At 41.7% G+C, this 18,324-nt stretch overlaps 1 protein-coding gene across 3 annotated transcripts in view; it reads right to left on the reverse strand.

Moving 5' to 3' along the window:
• The window catches only part of RASGEF1A (RasGEF domain family member 1A), a 252,548-nt gene that overhangs the window by 67,002 nt on the left and 167,222 nt on the right, over positions 1-18,324 (reverse strand). For 2 of the 3 annotated variants that reach the window (XM_074958699.1, XM_074958697.1), the window contains exon 2: positions 4,099-4,213. The exons of the other annotated variant lie outside the window; for it this stretch is intronic. In XM_074958699.1, the coding sequence (XP_074814800.1) occupies positions 4,099-4,140 (42 nt within the window). In that variant the 5' untranslated portion in view covers positions 4,141-4,213. The remainder of the gene's footprint in view (positions 1-4,098; positions 4,214-18,324) is intronic. 3 annotated transcript variants of the gene reach the window in all.

Raw genomic sequence — 18,324 nt, forward strand, 5'->3', positions numbered from 1 at the left:
CAGTAGTCTGTTCCATACAACACCCAGGGACAAAGCTCTTGTAGTGTGTGGTCTCTCCTTAGTTTTTGTGCCTTCTCTTTTTGAGGCAGTTGCCTTCCTGGTATTATATGATGACCACTTTCACTATGCCCAGACTTACTTACATCACCAGCAGGTCTGTGTCCATTTCTAATGAGAAAAATTCTAATAATCCTAAATTCTCCATCCTATTGCAATCTTAGAAACCCTTTGATTTGAGCTGTCCTCTTCCAATACCTTTTCCCAGCCTCCAATATTGCTCCTGCAATATGATGCTCCAACCACAACCCAATTTCTTTGCATGATCTCCCCATCTCCTTCCCCTTCAATATACGCTTCAGGATGAGTGGGAGCTATGTTGGTGTCAAACCAACAAACAAAAACAATGTGTGATGTAGACGTCTAAAGGACTTGTAAATTGTTTCCTGGATACCCAGAAATTGTGAGCCTTTTTTGAGGAAGAATTATTACCATGGCAAAAATATAGTTCAAGAAGCTACCACATCCTACTGAAAACCCTCTGTTCTTTTTGCTTTGACTGGGAATAAACTTTCAACTATCTTGGAAGTTTAACCAGTTCCTTCTCTTCACTCTTGAGCAATTACATCTAAGTCCTTTAACTCAGAAGCACACTGTTTCTGAATTTCATTTTCAATTACTGAGGTTTTCTGTGTGAGGATTTTCATAAATTGCTCTGGAAATGTAAATAGTAGAGCAAAGCACTTTATTCCGCCTATTAATCCTGCAATTACATGACTGTAGAGTCTTTTTACTTTTCTTAATATGAAGCTTAAGCCCTCTTTTCTGCCACTCCTCCACATAACCCATGCACTGAGGATTATGGACATGCCAGGGAAGTCCAGGTTTTTGAAATCTACATTCCAGGCTTTGTAAGTTATTTGCTACTGCTTTTCACTGCCTCTCTTTAAGTAGCTTCAAGCAAAACAATATTTAATTAGTTAATTTGCAAATGGTTTCTTGAGGGATCACATAACTCACATGTATCATGTCCACATCCATCAGTTTAAAGCATAACTAAACCAGGCTGAAAAACTTCTACCCTGTCTCACTCCAGTGTCTCGGTATTTGTATTCCTGATGTGGACTTCATTGCTGAGAACAGAAATGCAGGCTTTGTCTGTTGATGGATGTGACATCTTGGCTCACCCATCTTGGCTCTAACAGTTTTTTACTGGTAATATTCCTTCGCCATCTTCCATGTTTTCCAGACATGCTAAACCTGACAGGCCTGAAAAAATACAACTCTCACATTCTAGCTGTCTTAGTATTTAGTCTAACAATAACTACCATGATTTGATCTTACAGAAAACAATAATAAAAATTATTTTGCTGTATGGTCTATCAAAAAAAGGTACTTAATTGCAATTCAATGCCATGTTGTGAATGACTGTAAAGCCTCCAGTACTTTAGAAATCTACTTTCCTCTTTCTCTAGGTCTGCATAGACCACGATGGAGCAACTTAGACTTAAGCTCAGGTACAGCCATGCTAAACAGCCAGTTCTTCCTCAAACCCGGTTTTATTAAACATCGCTCTTCCTATTACTTAGGGTAAATAGCCAGATGATTGCAAAACTCCCCACCTCCCCCTGAGTTGTGGGAAAGAGACCACATTCAGTGCTAAACCTGCAGCTTCTTACCAGTTAGCTATTTTGCTCTTTATTTGTCCACCTCACAGATGCACCATCCTGGCGAGAGGTTCAGGCCAAAATCCTGGATCCAAAAGACACCCTAACTTTGGCCAGGAGGAGTATTTGCAATCTGAAGCTAGATCAAGGTACAAATTTTGGAAATAGCTCCCATTTTTGTAATGAACAGTCTCCAAAACTTGGATCCAAATACTGCTGGTACACCGGTGTTCAAAAGTTGAATCTGAGTTTTGAAGCCTGGGCATGTCTGTATATCGTGTACATTTTCACACCTGACTGGACAACCAAGTACTAGCTCACTCAGTGACTGTTCCTTGCAGATCAGTATTTCTATCTTTTATAGCAATCCAGACAATATATTGACTTCAAGCAAGAAAGAGACTTATATAAGAATCATAACATAAAATAGACTTGGTTTCCATTTCTTTACAGCAGCTTTGCACTGAGCTTCTGCCATTCAGCCTTTTGCATCATTTAGTCAGAGAGATGACTCTCCAGTACAACTGGTGAATTAAGAAGTTGCATGATTGATTTTAATTGCACTTGATATGATACGCTATTAAGGTATCCGATATGAATGCTGTACTATCTGCTTCACAGGAGAAATGGTGTCTGTTGTGCCATCACCGTTGGGAGGATACCTATGGTCACACACTGGTATACTCTTTGGATTTGTCTCATAGAACCACAGCAGTGTATGACAACAGAAAATACAAAGGCACAGCATTTGTAAAACTTACCGGAGTCTCAAGAAACATTTCTTCTTGTAATCAGGAAACCCAACTGGTCGTGTCTGTCCCTTCTATCTACTGCCACAGAATAGATTTTCTTTTATTTCTCACCCGTCTCTCAAATACCCAAAGCGTACTTGGGATTGATTTGAGCCCTTGTTTGTTTCGCTATAATTATAGCCCAGAAAAACTGAAAGTATTGTGTGGGAGGAAACCGTGACAGCCACAAGCTTCCACCACGTAGAGATCACATGCTGCACTTTGTGGGTAATAACTGGGAACTTCCAATCTGTCTCAGTGTGCTTGTATTGTAAAACAAAATGAAACCACGCGTGCTTAACCGCTGTGGGAAGATGAGAATTGCCATACTGGATTAGACCAGTGGTCCATCTAATCCAGTAACCTGTCTCAGACAGCAACCAGTAGCAGAGAGCTATAGGCAATTATGGGATAACCTGCCCCTAGGGAAAGTTTCCTCCTACCCCACAGTACTGAGAAGTTGGCTTATGCCCTGAAGCATGGCTGTTTGTATCTTTCCCATCATTCTCGTTTGTCTTTTCAGCAGTAGGTTTCCCAAAAGTTTGGTTCAGCTTGTTAATTGGGGAAAAACCAAGTGCCCAGAAATAAGCTTAATACTTGTCATGGAATTATGGGTGCAAGGGACCCAGATTCAGTAACTGTGAACTCCACTGGTATTATTATCAATTGACCATTGTTGTTGTTTTATTGGTGGAAGTGTCCTTAATGTGCTAAGCACTTCCCAGAGATTCAAGAATAGATCAGAATCTGAATAAAAACACACAGATTGTAAGCTCTTTGGGACAGTGACCATCAGTTCATTCTGTGTTTGTACAGTGCCTAGCAGAATGGGATCATGGTCCATGACTAGGTCTCCTGGGCGCCATGGTCATATGAATAACAACTACTACTGCTACTAATAAATAATGGATGCTCTCTGCCTGGAGGAGCTCGCAGTCTAAAGATGGACGGGCAGACAAGTGGACAAGTCAGGAAATCGGAATAACAAAATCAATAAGACATATTATGGGCAGCGTTGCAGAAGTAGGCTTTCAAAAAAGATTTAAAAGTGAATAGAGAGGAGCGTTTGCAGATGATTTCAGAGAGGTGTTGCAGTCAACTGGAAGCTTGCTAAGTGATCAGAAGAAGGAAGGATGTATTTACATAGTGTCTTAAAGGAGGTGACCAGGAGATAGTGGATGAGGAGTGAGTGGGAAAGATGTGATCAAAATAATGAACAAGGAATATTTACTTTTAGTGGCAATGTGCACATTTGAGAGGCCAAAAATGTGGACATTGAGGTGGGCAGGTCAGGATATAATGAGAGACTGAACAAGAGATTTGGCTGTGGGGATGGAAAGAAAAGGACAGATGATAAGGAGCAAGAATTAGTAATATGATGTTTCATAGTGAGCTATTGCCATTCTGCAACATCCATTTTCTGTCTATTCCACAGAGCAATCAGTGCCCCCCAAATAGCTCAATATTCTTTCTGTACCATGTGAAATGTTATCTTAATGTCTGAATTCATTTTCAGCCAAGTACGTGCTCTCTCGGTGTGATTTCTTCCCAGTCAGTTTCTTATTTCAATCTAGCCCCATATCAGTAGTTTCAGGTTAGAAAGAAACTTTAACATAAAAATTATAATGTAAAATAATACTTACTTTGCATTTCTTTACAGCAGCATTGCACAGTGGCTCTGCCATCCAGCCTTTCTCAGCAGGTGGACTTCCAGCTATTTCACTCTATGATTTTTGTCATGAGTCTTGCCTTCTTCCCCTTAAAAACAGGGGTGCAATGGATTATTATTCAGGACACACTATTATTTTTCACCCACTTCCCTGTGACAGTGGTGTCAGAATTACTTTGACGTGCACAGTTCTCGGGACGTGAGGGTCACGAGAAAAATGGAGTAGAGAAGCACAAGCTCTGGAATAATGAGGGCAGAAAGGCTGGGTGTTGAAGATAGGTGTGGAGAGAAGGGGAATGTGGAAGGAGTGGGCTTGGCAGGGGGAAAAGGAATCAAGAATGAAGGTGGGTTTAGAGGGGATCCTCCGGCCGATGATATTGGAACAAAAATGGAATCTAATTTGATGCTGATGGTGGCTACATATCCAAGCTGTTATGCAGCTTGCTCAACTACATCTCACACAAAGTCTTGGACTCTGGAAACTCCCTTAATGAGAGGAAGTATGTTGACAAGGGCAGCGGTAGGATTCCTTCTAATTTCTTTTCGAAAATTGCCGTGGATTTTTAAGGGAATCTGGCAGCAGAATCGCATCTCATTAGAAAGATGAGTAAGTCACTGGATTTCATTTTTCAGTTTAAAGGAGTGACACAAAAGAATGAGGCAAACCAAAACCCACCACTTTGACACCTTTCCAAGGTAGATTCTGACTGAGAAAATGCAAGTCCCACTAGAAACCAATGGAAAATAGATGGTTTCAAAATTGTTTTAAGGTACATTATAGAGAGAGACAGGGAGATAATTTACCTTAAAAAAACAAACAAACAAAAAACAAAACCAAACCCCCACATTAGAAGCTGCTTGGTTTTCTCTGGTTTCTAATTGGACTTGCATTATTAGTATGGGAAATCCAATGCTACCTCCCTAAGATGGCAGCCTCCAGAAGGGAGAGGATGAATTTTCTAAATGGAAAAAGTAGTAGGTATTTCTTAATTATTTTTAAAACACGTAATGTGCATATTGAGTCTTACAGGCTGATTGAACAGATACTTAGACAAATGCTGATTTTTATGTATGTGAGTAGTCACGTTGTGTTCACCTGCCTAGGTATTTTCAGGATCGTGACCTTTTTCAGTAAATGTTTTCGTTGTTCTCTGAGGTATTACAGAAAAATCACTGTAGTTTTCCTTTAACTTCCACTTGCATGCCCATCAGAGATAACAGAAGGAATCTCATTTGTTACAATGTCACAATACCCTCCAAATCTAGCCCAGGATAAAAGGCAATTGCTTTTTAGTTAGCCCACTTTTGAAGTGAATAACATCACCTTCTCTTTTTGGTTCACATCTCCAGTAAATTGGAGTACATATTTTAGTGAGATTCCCACTCCAATGAGACATAGTAAGGAAATTTTATTTTTGACTCTTTAGCTCAGGGTCAGAAACGGAAGTGAAATATTCTGACCTTCCTCGGCTGCACATGGATTCATTGAGTAAGAGATCTTTTGGAAGTACTCCTCAATCCCTTGCTGTGCCACTGAAATGTGGGTGTGCTCCCTAAAGTCCCTCTTCTGTTACTTTGCCCCCTCCTGCCCCCCACTCCCCTTACTGAAGTGTGTGTTGCATAACCTGGAGCAGTAGTTCTCAACCAAGAGTACATGTACCCCTGGGAGTATGTCAACTCATCTAAATCAGTGTTTCTCAACCTAGGGGTTGCAGCCCACATCGGGGTCACAGGATGGGTTAGGGGAATTGCAAGTGCAGGGCCAGCATTAGGGGGTGGCAAGCAGGACAGTTGCCCAAGGTCCCATGCCACAGGGGCTCCTGCAAAGCTAAATGACATGCTTCAGCCCCTTCACTTGGGGCTCAGGCTTTAGAGAAGGCTCACGAGTGAAAAACAGGCTCACGTACCACACTGAAATATAAGTACAATATTTATATTCCAATTGATTTATTTTATAATTACATGGTAAAAATGAGAAAGTAAGTAAGTTTTCAGTAACAGTGTGCTGAGATAGTTTTGAATTTTTATGTCTGATTTGGTAAGCAAGTAGTTTTTAAGTGAGGTGAAACTTGGGGTATTCAAGACAAATCAGACTCCTGAAAGGGGTACAGTGGTCTGGAAAGGTTGAGAAGCACTGATCTGGAGCATTGGCTCAACTATTCTGCCTGGCTGCAGTTGTTTGGGAGATGGAAATTCTAAATTAATTTGGCTTAGATTTTAAGCTATAGAAATTTTCTTTCACCTAATCTAAGGCAATTACTTCATATTACTTCAATTTTTTTTAAAGCGGTTCTTAAACAAATAAATATCTTGAAGTATATAAACCAAATAGGGCAGTGCTCAGATACCATGCTGTTGAGTAAATGTACAGGCCTGAACACTAAGGCCAAAAAATTCATAGATCCAGTGAGGCCTGCATTGTCTAAGTTGACTTGCAATTGCTTCCCTTGGGCTTCATTTTCGGAGGGCAGTTGCTCAGCATTTTCTGCAAAAGCTTTTTGAAGGCGTCTCCTCTCCCGATGGATACTCAAAATCACTAGTCATCCTATGGAAAAACCTGAAAGTATAACCCAGGGTATATCTGAACTGCCGCTGGGCGTGTGCTTTCCAGCCCAGATAGAAAGACTCACTAGCTTTTCTCTATCTAATGCTCTAAAAATAGCAGTGTAGCTGGGGGTAGCACAAGCAGCTACCCCGCAGCTCAGGTTAGCTCCTCAGTACAAGCCCGCCCAGACTCCCTGGGTACATACTCGAGTGGCTAGCCCGAGTCACCACCCATGCTACCACCGGTTACACTGCTATTTTTAATGTGCTAGCTCAAGCAAGCGTATGTCTATCTACTTAGGCAGAGAAACATGCTCCCAGCTGCAGTGTAGATGTACCCAAACTGACTATATACACAACTGAAACGGACTTCCTTGATTTTTCATTGTCCATGCTGAAGGAAATGCAATGAGTAAGCAAAGATCTCAAGAGAGGCAAGTGTAAATTGGATATATATATATATATAGAGAGAGAGAGAGAGAGCTCTGTCACTTTTAATAATGTAAGGTGGTATCAGTAACATAGGTAAACACATACTTTACAGCACAGGATTTTTAAACTGATAATGTCACTTGAACAGCTGCAAATTATGCAGAGTTGGGTGAAGATGGATTCCCTAATAGAAAAATTAGAAAATTGTGAGTATAGTCCTGTTTGAGACGACTATCTGTAGTCCACAGGAATCTCTTTAAATAGTCTGGAAATTGTCTAGTGTCCTCCATCTTCTGTTGAGAAGGCACCAGAACCTAAGACTTGTATATTTGCATATACTGTGATTTGGAACTAAGTTGTGTTCCTGTGGCTTCCACATATTCTTAATGTTGTGTAGAGAGCAAAGATAGGAACATTCTCTCTCTTTAGGAAAGCACTTAAGCACATATTTAAGACTAGAGCTGGTTCAAAATTTTCAGGTGAAGCAGTTGTTCATCAGATGAATGCAGATTCATTGAAACCGAAACTGTTGGCGAGACAGTGCTGGGTTCGAGGGAACTCCTGGCTCTAAACATTTTTGGTTAAAAAAAGTTTTGACGTTTCGATAGCAAAGTCCAAACAACTTTTCATTTTAAAATATTAGTGAATGATAAAATATTAGTAAAAGATAAAAATCTGAAAGGAAAAAATGTGACAATCGAAATCAAATGACCCAAACTGATTTTTTTTTTCAGTTTATGAACATGTTTGAGATTCTGACTTTTCACCTCAATTCAAGATAGGAAAAGCTTTTAAACATCAAAAATTCTCATGGGGTAGTAAACCCGTTTCCCCTCAGCTCTATTTAAGACCCATTAAAGGAATCACACTTATACATTTTCCTGAATTGGGGTGGATTTAGGTCCCAATCTAAGAAAGAATTTAAGACCCAGGAGCTCAAATGGCACAACCACTATTGGCTCCTTCCATTGCAGAATACCCTTTTTTCCCCCTCCTCCTTCAATTTACCCATGCAGAGTTTATAAGAGGAGGAGTTTATAGAGTGGAACAATATTGGATTTGCTTGAGAACCAGAGAACTAGGAATTAGGGACAAATTCTAATCCTAATGAAATCTAAGGGAAAGTTCTTACTGACTGCAGTGAAACCAAGATTTGGCCCATAACAATTGCTGTGTTGTGGATTACACAAATAAATGGAGTGAATTCAACAGTTCTTCTGCCACTCTGTACTCCACATCTTTCAACCACATATCATGCTTCAAACCACTGCTTATACTGACTGAGCTCAAGTTGTCAGGAAGTAGGCACTGACCATATAGGGCCAAGTAACAGGGTAACTTAAAAATATACAGGCAGCCAGTTCCTCCTTTTGTTCATAGAACTGTTTCCTGATAGCAGCGATGATGAAATAGACCACTGAGTATTTACGACAGGGGGAAAAAAACACCCTAAATTTTATGTAGTGGAACAGATAAAAATAAAATGGTACTTCTGCTTTGAAGAAGTGGGAAATTACAGTAAAAGTAAAATTTCCCATGGTTTTTACACCTTTCATCCAGGGTGTGTGTGTTTGAGAGAAATTACAAAAAAATCTACTGAGACCCAAAATAAACTGCTGGATTTGGAGACGATTTTTTGGGTACTACGAATTGACAAGCGTAATTGGTACCAAAGAGTAATTACAGCAGTGATACCTCTTCTGCTGCACTTTTTCTTGTTGAGATGCTAGGCTAACATAAAATTAATGTCACATAATATAGCCTTGTAAATGCACAAGTGGTGTTTATTGTCGAGAGCAGACAGATTTTTTTTTTTTTAATATCCAGGAACCATAAATGCCGAAGTTTTAAAATAAAGTACTACACTTCCCCTGAGAGCAGTTAAACTGCAGGACTGTAAACCAAAATCCGACTCAAGTAGCTTGAGCCATGATTAATACTTCCAGTTGTTAATGGTGAAATAGACTAGTCCTATTTTTCCCCATTTGGTTGGTTTTCCCTGATTTTAAAAGGGACACTGTAAAGGCTGCTTTTTTCTTTGTCTTTGTTTTTTGGACACTTTTTGTGAGGGTGGTGAATTATTGACAAAGGGAGGCTGGTGCATTATTTTACTGATGGCATTGCACTTTCCTTTTGGTGGAGTGTTATCATTAAGCTATGTCAAGGGCTCCTACAGAAGATAGAAAGGCACCCCCTTTTTTAGCATTTTATTTATTTGGATTTATACAGATGTTTAAACCATATTTTCTTCTTGAAGTTTATAACCACTCAGAAGCTTGACATGAAAATTTGTTGCTTTAATGCCAGCATTTCCCCCGTCAGGCATTGGATTGTTATCGTGGGTTTGCTCATAGGTGCTGGGCTGCTGCCATTGATTCTGTTGTTGTTAATGAAACAGAAAAACAACACATTTTAGGGAAAAGGGCTGCGGGGAGGACAGGAAGGGAAGTCTACACAAAATTTGATAGGACAGGAAAACTTTCTGAGCTAGCTGAGGACCAATCTGCTGTTAAAGCACTCACTTACTGAGTGAGCAATCCGCTGTTAAAGCACTCACTTACTGGTAGGAAGCTAGAAGGTCAGCATGGTATGGACTATCAAAATGCCAGGAGGCTGACTGGCAGCCAGGAGACTGGAGCGTTGAGGGCCCACAAAGCTGAGGGTATTTTCAGGTGCTTTCTAGTGCTGGCTGGCTGCCACTGGAGAAGCCGGTGGACTGGGAGTGGCTGCAATATTAAAGTCACTGGTGTGTTGGGAGTTTGGCTGTAATACTGTATAAACAATGATAAAGATGGCAGATTGCTGGTTGCTGAGGGACCAGAAGCAATGCCTGTGACAACTTTTGTAGATGTGATTAAAATAACTTGCCAGTCTGAAACACAAGATCTCCCATGAGTGGGCCTTGCTTTGGACTTTTCAAGGTACTGTTTCCCTGTGCTGAAGTGGTGCTTTGGTTACAGGCCCACAATAAGTGCGCTGGGATGCACACCTGTGCTTCGGGATCCTGTTACAGGGCCACATTTAGAGGGTCTCGTGCCAACGATCTGCTTAGATGTTGGAACCACCTGCTATTTTACAGTCAGGAAGCTTCTTTTACAAACTGTGTCCTTGGTATATAGAGATGTTAGAATGATGTGGTGCGTTACAGAACCAGTGGAAATTTGGACACCATTCAAAATGCAGCTCTTGCTGAACTAGTGACTGTCTGTGGCAATCTGAGCATCCGTAGGCCCTGTTGTATAAAGTGTTGCTCTTAGAACATGGGTGGTTAACCTGGACATCAAAAAGACAAGTCAAGGGTCATGAGCACCATGCTCTTCCCATATTACTAAATGGGAAGGGAGTCCCTGGCTAGATGTCAGCTAGAGAGGAGAGGAAGTTCTAGGCAGGGCATTTCTGGTAAGGAAAAAGTTGAGAACCTCTGCTTTAGAAAGTGGCTTGTAAGAAGGTTCTGAGAAACTGTGCTTACATGAACTTTGGTGTTCAAACATATTTACTTGTATTGGCTTAAATTTAGAATATTTAGATTAGTGCAACAAAATAGTGGTGGGTTTGTGAGTGCACAGGGAATTTTTTTAAACCAATCAGTTATTTACATTTATTTAGTTACTTTATTATTTACATTTCTTGGAGAAAATTTATATTTCTGTTGTTCTCTCTAAGCTATGACCTCCTCATCTGGTCCATGAATCAGATGTGCTTACTTTTACTATAAATTGAAGTGTGACACTAAGAAATAGGAAATAGCTAAAGAAGGCACCACAACACTGTTACATCTGATTTGGGGCTTCCCAAGGTTAGCCTATGCTCACCTACCACAGCTTGTTTCGTACTAAATAATCTCACCCAGACCAGTTGTCACCAAGGAGGGGGAATTTTGTTTTCAGGTATAGATTTTTGTACATGACCGGAAAACCACTTATTTTTGTACTTAAAACCAGGGATGCTAAAATGGAAACTAAATTTGATCCAGTTGTGTGGGTTAGCTGCAACTGAGAATACTGTACATTCACTATACGTCAGGAAAACACACAGACAGTGTGTCTTCCTAAAATGGAGTTAAAATTGCTTAAAGCTGTAACTGGTGCATCACTTACAGAGAAATCTGGCCTGAAAAGGAAAGTGGAAACTCTTGAAAGCAATAGTAGGTGGGATTTTTAAGAGCCCAAGTGGTTTAGAAGCTTTAATCCCACTGAAAGTCAATGGGATTTGCTGTTCAAGATGCTTAATCACTTTTGACAATCGTTCCCAGTAGGTCTAGAAATAGTTCAACTTCAGTTACGTGGAAAGAGCCCTCTGGATGTTAGATCAGACTTAGTTTTCAACATTGGCTACTCTCTCTGAATGTAGATTTGATTCTCTTCTAGAAAATGTATATCTTATTCCCAGCTATATTTGACAAAGAATAGTTTTCTCTTTTGAACATTGCTTTTACAGTTGTCCTAGTCATGTACATGGCATTCAAAACCAGTTGGGCTAGAGGGGCAAGACAAATGAAGTCAGTATGAACTTAAAATCTGTGCTCAAGAATGGGAGACCTAGGAAAAGTTTCTCTTACTGGCTGTGCCACAGGCTTGTCTTGTCTTCACTAGAAGATTAGGTCCTGTTATAATGTGGCCTGAATGAATCATTTTAAGTAATGAGATGTTAAAAGTGACTTTGCACTCATTGTAGAGAGAGGCAGGTTCGGTCAGCTCATCGTGATTAATCTTATGGTACCAGTGTCATTAACCCATGACCAGAAGAGAAAGTTAAACACCTCTTGTCCCTGTCTACACTGACTACAAAGTCATGTATAACATCCTGTTTCTTAATGACCTAACTTTCTAGTGCCCATATGGCCTGACAGACAGATCTTCAGAGGTTTTGAGCGCCTGCAGTTCTCATCCGGTACCATAGGACTTGGTGACGTTCAACAGTTCTGAAAATCAGCCTCCAGTCTCTCCCTCTCTCTTCACCTCAGTTTTGCCACATGTAAAATGGAGATCATACATAACAACCTCATACTGCTGTTCTTGAGGTGCTTTTGAAATCATGAGACAAAAAGTGCTAAAGACATACACAGCAATTGTGAGCCCCAGGGCCTGGAGGCTTAGGGGGATGCTCTCTACTTTCTCTATAAAAGGGCTAGCTCTAGACAGCTTCATTTTCATAAATTATACTGTTGCTTACCCATAAATCTGTCCACTGAGATTTTTGCTTTAGTTGGAATCTGTTTGGATTGTGTAAACACCAAAAAATATTATTACTGTGCTCATGAAAGGGCACAGGAATTATGCGATATATGCCCTCAAGGGAGTGGGAGTGGGCTCTGAGTTTAAAGGTGGTGGACTTTGGTTGGTAATGCAATTTGTGCTCAACATAGAGAGGAGTCCAGGAGCTCTATACAGAGGAGCAGGGATTCTGTCCAAGTGTCCTGCTTTGCTCTGGGTTCCTTACCTGGAGATTCTGTGCCCTATGTGGAATGGATTGACTGGACCACTGGTGACACAGAGCTCACTTCCCATTCATGCAACAGATGGCAGCAGCAGGGTTGCACAGAGCTGACTTCACAGCACCATGACCCACCAAGCCACTGGAAGTTGAGCTCATGTCACAGAACTGCACCACAGCTGGGTTGGAGCAGACAGACAGAGGAGAAGCATCCCTTAAAAACTCTTAACTTCTACTGAGCCTAACTGACCCATGGGTGAGATTCATGGTGGGATTAAGAGTTCTAGACCTCTGTAAATCAGACCATTATTTGGAACTGTGGAGTAGAGCACTGATGCACTGATTTGGGTTTGCTCATTTCTTGTATGTAAATATAGAGTGTAATTGAGTTCCTTTTGATGGATTTTCTGCCTCCCCTGCCCAATAAAAAGATACTTGTTTCATGTACCCAAGGATTCTGAGTGCTTGTGAGTTGGGGGGAAAAGGGGGGAGGAGAGGAGGTATGACCACCTGCAAAGTTGACCAGGAAAGCTATGTTATAATTTCCCAGAGCTAGAAATAGGAATATGGCTCTGGGTGAGGGATTTGAGCCATAATTTCTTTTATTTTAGAAATGATTTGATGGAGACGACTCCTGTGGAACTCTCATTAATAGCAATGAAAATGTTGCTCCTCTGAATACAGAACAGAGAGCAGAATGTTGCCCTTACTGACAGTGTTGCACAGAGCATGATCCCTCTCCACATAAGAGCTGTAAGAGTTAATGTGCATGAAGTGAGTCCGTACAAAGAAATGTACTTAATGTTCCACTGGCCACAGGAGGATCTACTGCAGGAGGGTCTATAAAACTTGCAGTGGTGCATTGATGTACAATAAATTGCAGATATGTGCACTAAAGTGATGGTGCTAGAAACCCAGTTAAAACACAGCTGTATTGAGAATAATCAAACCAATTCAGTCTTAGCTAGTTTTGTCGTTAAGGCACTGGACTGGGACTCAGGAGACCTGGATTCAATTCTTCCCTGTACTACACACCCCATGTGTGACCTTGGGTTAATCACTTAGGTCAATATTTTTAAAGGTATTTTGGTACTGCTGTGCTCTGTGTTGCAACATCTAACTGATTTCAGACCCTAAATCTAATTTTCAAAGGGGATTTAGGCACTTGGGAGCCAAAATGCTTTTGGGCAGTTGATAGGCTTTAGGCTCCTAAATCAGTTAGGTGTTGCAACGCGGAGTGCAGCAATGCCTAAATACCTTTAAAAATATGGGCCTTCGTCTCTCTGTGTGCCCTCTGTAACATTTGTCTTGTCAACTTAGTTCCTGCCCTAGAGAGTTTACAAATCTGTGCCTTGCTGTGTCTTCTGTAGTAACTAGCACAATGCAACCTTGATCTTATTTGGGGCCTTTTGGAGCTATCAATACTAAAAATTTAGCTCACCAGCTTCTGGTTGGTGATTCAAGGTGCTGGTTTTGACCTTAAAGTCCTGAGTGCTTTGGGTCTGTGTTACCATCTCTGTCTTTATTCCAAACTGTCAGTCTCAAACATCAGAGGTCCTGGATCCCCTTTAACACAGCATCCAATGAAGTTAGCTGTAGCTCACAAAAGCTTATGCTCAAATAAATTTGTTAGTCTCTAAGGTGCCACAAGTCCTCCTTTTCTTATTGTTAATAGTGTTGTTCCATGAGGGCCCCTCTATACCAGAATGCAGTTGTCCACCACCAATTGTTAATTTTCTAGACATGCAAATATTTCTCTGTTTTTGTAAGCATTTGGGGAGGGGATGAGGATGGGCTGGGGGTTGTTTACATGTTAATTGCAGTGTAGGGTGGGAATGAATGATGATTGTACCCAGTTCATTATGCTAGCTTATTCTTGTGGTGTAGGTGCATAATGAAAGGGTTGCCTAGAGTATGGCACAGATGTTCCTACTCTGTATGGAGCTGAACAGTTACATAGTCTGGGTTGTTCCATTGCTGTTTTTAAAAATTCCTTGAGAGCTCCTTGTTACATTGGGTATATTGGTTCGGGCGCTTAGGCTGGATCTGCATCTAATTTGTTTTAATGCGCTTCTTTCTTTCAAGAGGGGAATTCCTGGCTGCCGAGAATGGCTGCAGACTTTTCAGGAAATAGACTGTTAATTGGGGATTTCCTGGGTGGAGGAGAAAATGACCTTGCCTGTCTTGACACTCTGTCTTGACACTTTTGGGCTTTGAGCCAAATTTAAAGAGAATGTTCTCAGTTTTGGATTAGCTCCCTACTCTTGGGTATTTACTGCTCCAGGTAATATGGGCAGAGTAAGTCTTGTAAGGAGAGTGATCACTTTAGATAAGCTATTACCAACGGGAGAGTGGGTTTTGGGGGGGTGGGAGGAGAAGAAAACCTGGATTTGTGCTGGAAATGGCCCACCTTGATTATCATACACATTGTAAGGAGAGTGATCACTTTAGATAAGCTATTACCAGCAGGAGAGTGGGGTACGAGGAGAGAAAACCTTTTGTAGTGATAAACACCCATTTTTTCATGGTCTGTGTGTATAAAAACATCTTCTGTATTTTCCACAGTATGCATCCGATGAAGTGAGCTTTTCAAGTACAAGTACTCCTTTTCTGTTTTTAAAATACCTGTAATCACCAGGAGATCACATGATATTTGCATGCTTTGTCTGCCACCAAACAGCTGGTAGTACAGGAGTTTTAAAAAAGAAACATCATTATCTTATTAAAAGGGGTGATTTGGGGGGCTTGTCCGTGCAATAGGGCTATTCAGTGTATGACTTGATGCCTTACTTTTTTTCAGCTGTCTCAGGGTATGCCTACACTGCGCATTAAGCCCAAGTCTGTAGGACCCAGACTTGTGGACTTGGTGTTCCAGGCCTGTGCTTGAGCATCCACACTGAATTGTAAACCTGGGTTTAAAATCGCTGGTCTCAGGTTTCACAGCCATGATAATGCGTCCATACTGCACTGCACAGACCTTCTGACCCAGACCTGCAGCTTGGCCTGTGTCCACCTTGCAAAATGACAGGGCTTGGACCTCAGTCTCAGCAGGATCTGGGCTCTGACCCACCCTCCTCCCAGGGTCCTAAGATCCAGATGCAGTGTGTGTGGATGGAAGGGCTTGGGCTCAAACCTGAGTTAAAGCCCACATTTAGTGTGCAGTGTAGACATGCCTGCGGAATGGAATGTGGTGACCAAAAGGCAATGCGTGCGTGAGGCCTCAGCCACTGACACCATGCAATCAAAGGAGAAACTGTGGGGAAAAAGTCCTAGAACTGTGAAATTCCAACCATCCTTAATTCTGTCACTGAATCAGGAGGAAAAGCAGCACTTCGATTACAAGCACCAGCCTGGGTAACCTTGAAAGCAGTAAACAACTTATCACAGAAACCTTCAGTAACTTACTCACTGGCTCTGAACCTGCTGACTGCAAAAGCTACTCCCAATTATTTGCTCACAAAGCAGTCCACAGGAGGGTTCTCACCCACTGATGACCTGCGCCAAAAGTGGAAAAGTTTTAGAAGTGTGAAATATTCTGTGAGAACAGCCACTTCAAGTCAGCAATGCCCTCCTTAGGTCCCTTTTTAGGAAGATATGTGTGCTAGGCATCCAGGAACAATAGTTATGTTTATGCCTGGGTGATTGCTGGGTTTTTCTGAGTGCCCAGTAATGACCCGAGTGTGTCATGAAACATGTTGAAGACATGTTGCTTCTTGTTGAGCATACTTTCTCAATCCAACGTGACCCAACAAGAGAGAGTTCTGAACAGATAAGAAAAAGGAAGCTGAGCAGGGTGCCAATGATAGGACTATGTGTGGTTGCTCAGTGAGGAAAGGACATGTCTTGATGGTCTGTTAGCTTTTATTTTAAATTTTATTTCCTCCCACCCAATTACTGTAGGGCCCAGAGCAGATGGGAGTTGGTAGAAATGGTGGTTCAGGGTAGTGGGCTGGTAAACAGCTGGAGAAGGATGTTCCTGGCATAAGGGGTAGCCAAGGATGCTGGAACAATTTTTATAGTGAGGGGGTGTTAAGAGCCATTGAACCAAACTATAAACCCTATATATGACGGAAACCCCTTCAAGCCTGGGGGTGTGGCAGCACCCCTCGTTCCAGCACCTAGGGTGGAAGCACAGAAGAGGGGACCGTGATGCTTGTGAGATTAGGCTGGCATCGCCGCTGAGTGGAAGTGGGAGCAAAATGCCAAAGGAGACTAGTGTGGAGATGCAGGCGAGAGCTGTGTGTTGTGCAGTGTTGAAAGCAAGGCTAAGATGTATGAATCTGACATTCCTTCCTACTGATTAGTCAATAGACTATTATTGCCATTCTGATGTGGCTGTGGGAAAGCAATGAGGCAAATCCGTGTTCGAGCTCAGCACCAGCAGCGATGTGAACTCTGCTTCTGGAATGAGTCACTAATGTTAGTGACACAGCTCCCTTAGTGGATGCACAAAGAGACTCTGAAGGACACTGAAGGGAGCTATACACAGTCCTCCAGTGGAGTGAGAGCCGCTGAGAGGTAGGGCCTGCAAACAGGGCATCTGAGAGAACATAGACCTCAGAGGAATCAGCCCCACAACACCCAGGGGAAAAGTATATAGAAGGAAAAACAGAGCTGGAAAAGCCCATCAGATTCCTGATATTGTCTCGTGGCTGTGAACAGTGTATATAGGAATGTGATTGTAAGGTATCAGCACAAGTGTGTGTTGGGAAATATCTACAACCAAGGGCTATCCCCAATAGATTGAGGATGTCTGTTTGTTGGGAATGCCATTCCTTTTTGGAAAAGTCAGGGTGCACAGAGTCAGATGCATTTTGCTCATGTTGCTTTGGCATTTTTCTATTTGTATAACCCTGGATTAAATAAAAGGAGCTATGTGCCTCCTTTGCATGTGTGAATCTTCACGGTATTTTTAGCATGAAGTAGGCCAATAGGAACCGGGTGAGAAAATACCATTACCAACATGACTTAATAACCTTTAGCAAAAGCTGCCTTTTCCATTCCAAAGAGTCTCCAGAGCAGTATTAATATCAGCACTGTTCAGTAATAGAATTACTGCTGTAGTTTGGTACTTCTAAAATGCAATAAACACACACCACTTGTGGTGGTATTATTTGGGGGCTGAACTGGTGTTCTCTTGACTTTCTTTTGCAGAAATTCTGGGCTTGATGCAGGAATTACTGGGTGAAATCCTATGGCTTGTGTTATGTAAGAGATCAGACTAGATGACCATAATGGTCCCTCCTGGTCTTAAAGAAAATTTGACTCTTAATAGAAGTGAAATTCTTCATAGTGATGAAAGGTAATTATTACCTGAAGCCTGTTTGGTGACGTTATTTGTAAGGAGTTTGTTCGGTTCATTCCAGTTCCTTGTGGACTGGTGTCTACATCAACACAAACCAAAACGAGATCACCTTTGTCTTCAGAGCACCCAAGGATATGAGTCAGCTGGAAGGATGAAAGCCCCTTTGATCCCCAGAGATGAGCCCTCTTGGGCAGGACTGAGGCACATAGGTTGGTGACCTTATGTTAGGGAAGTTTGTACTGCTGCCACCCAGAGTGTATGTATTTTTTGGATAAAAGGACTTTGGTGTCCAAAGCTGTGAATGTGGCGCTTTTCATGAACACTGAAGTTGTGTCTTAAACTACATGCCTGTACAGGGGAGTAAGAAACTCCACCCCCCATCCCTTACATCTCTGCATGGGCCTCTTGGGCATTGGGTCTACACACGCAGGAGCAAGGGCTGAGTAATTGGTGGTTCCATGGCTGCAAGGTGCTGGCCAGCACAAC

The sequence above is a fragment of the Natator depressus genome, chromosome 7 (genome assembly GCF_965152275.1).
Source record: "Natator depressus isolate rNatDep1 chromosome 7, rNatDep2.hap1, whole genome shotgun sequence".
NCBI classification, from domain to species: Eukaryota; Metazoa; Chordata; order Testudines; family Cheloniidae; genus Natator; species Natator depressus.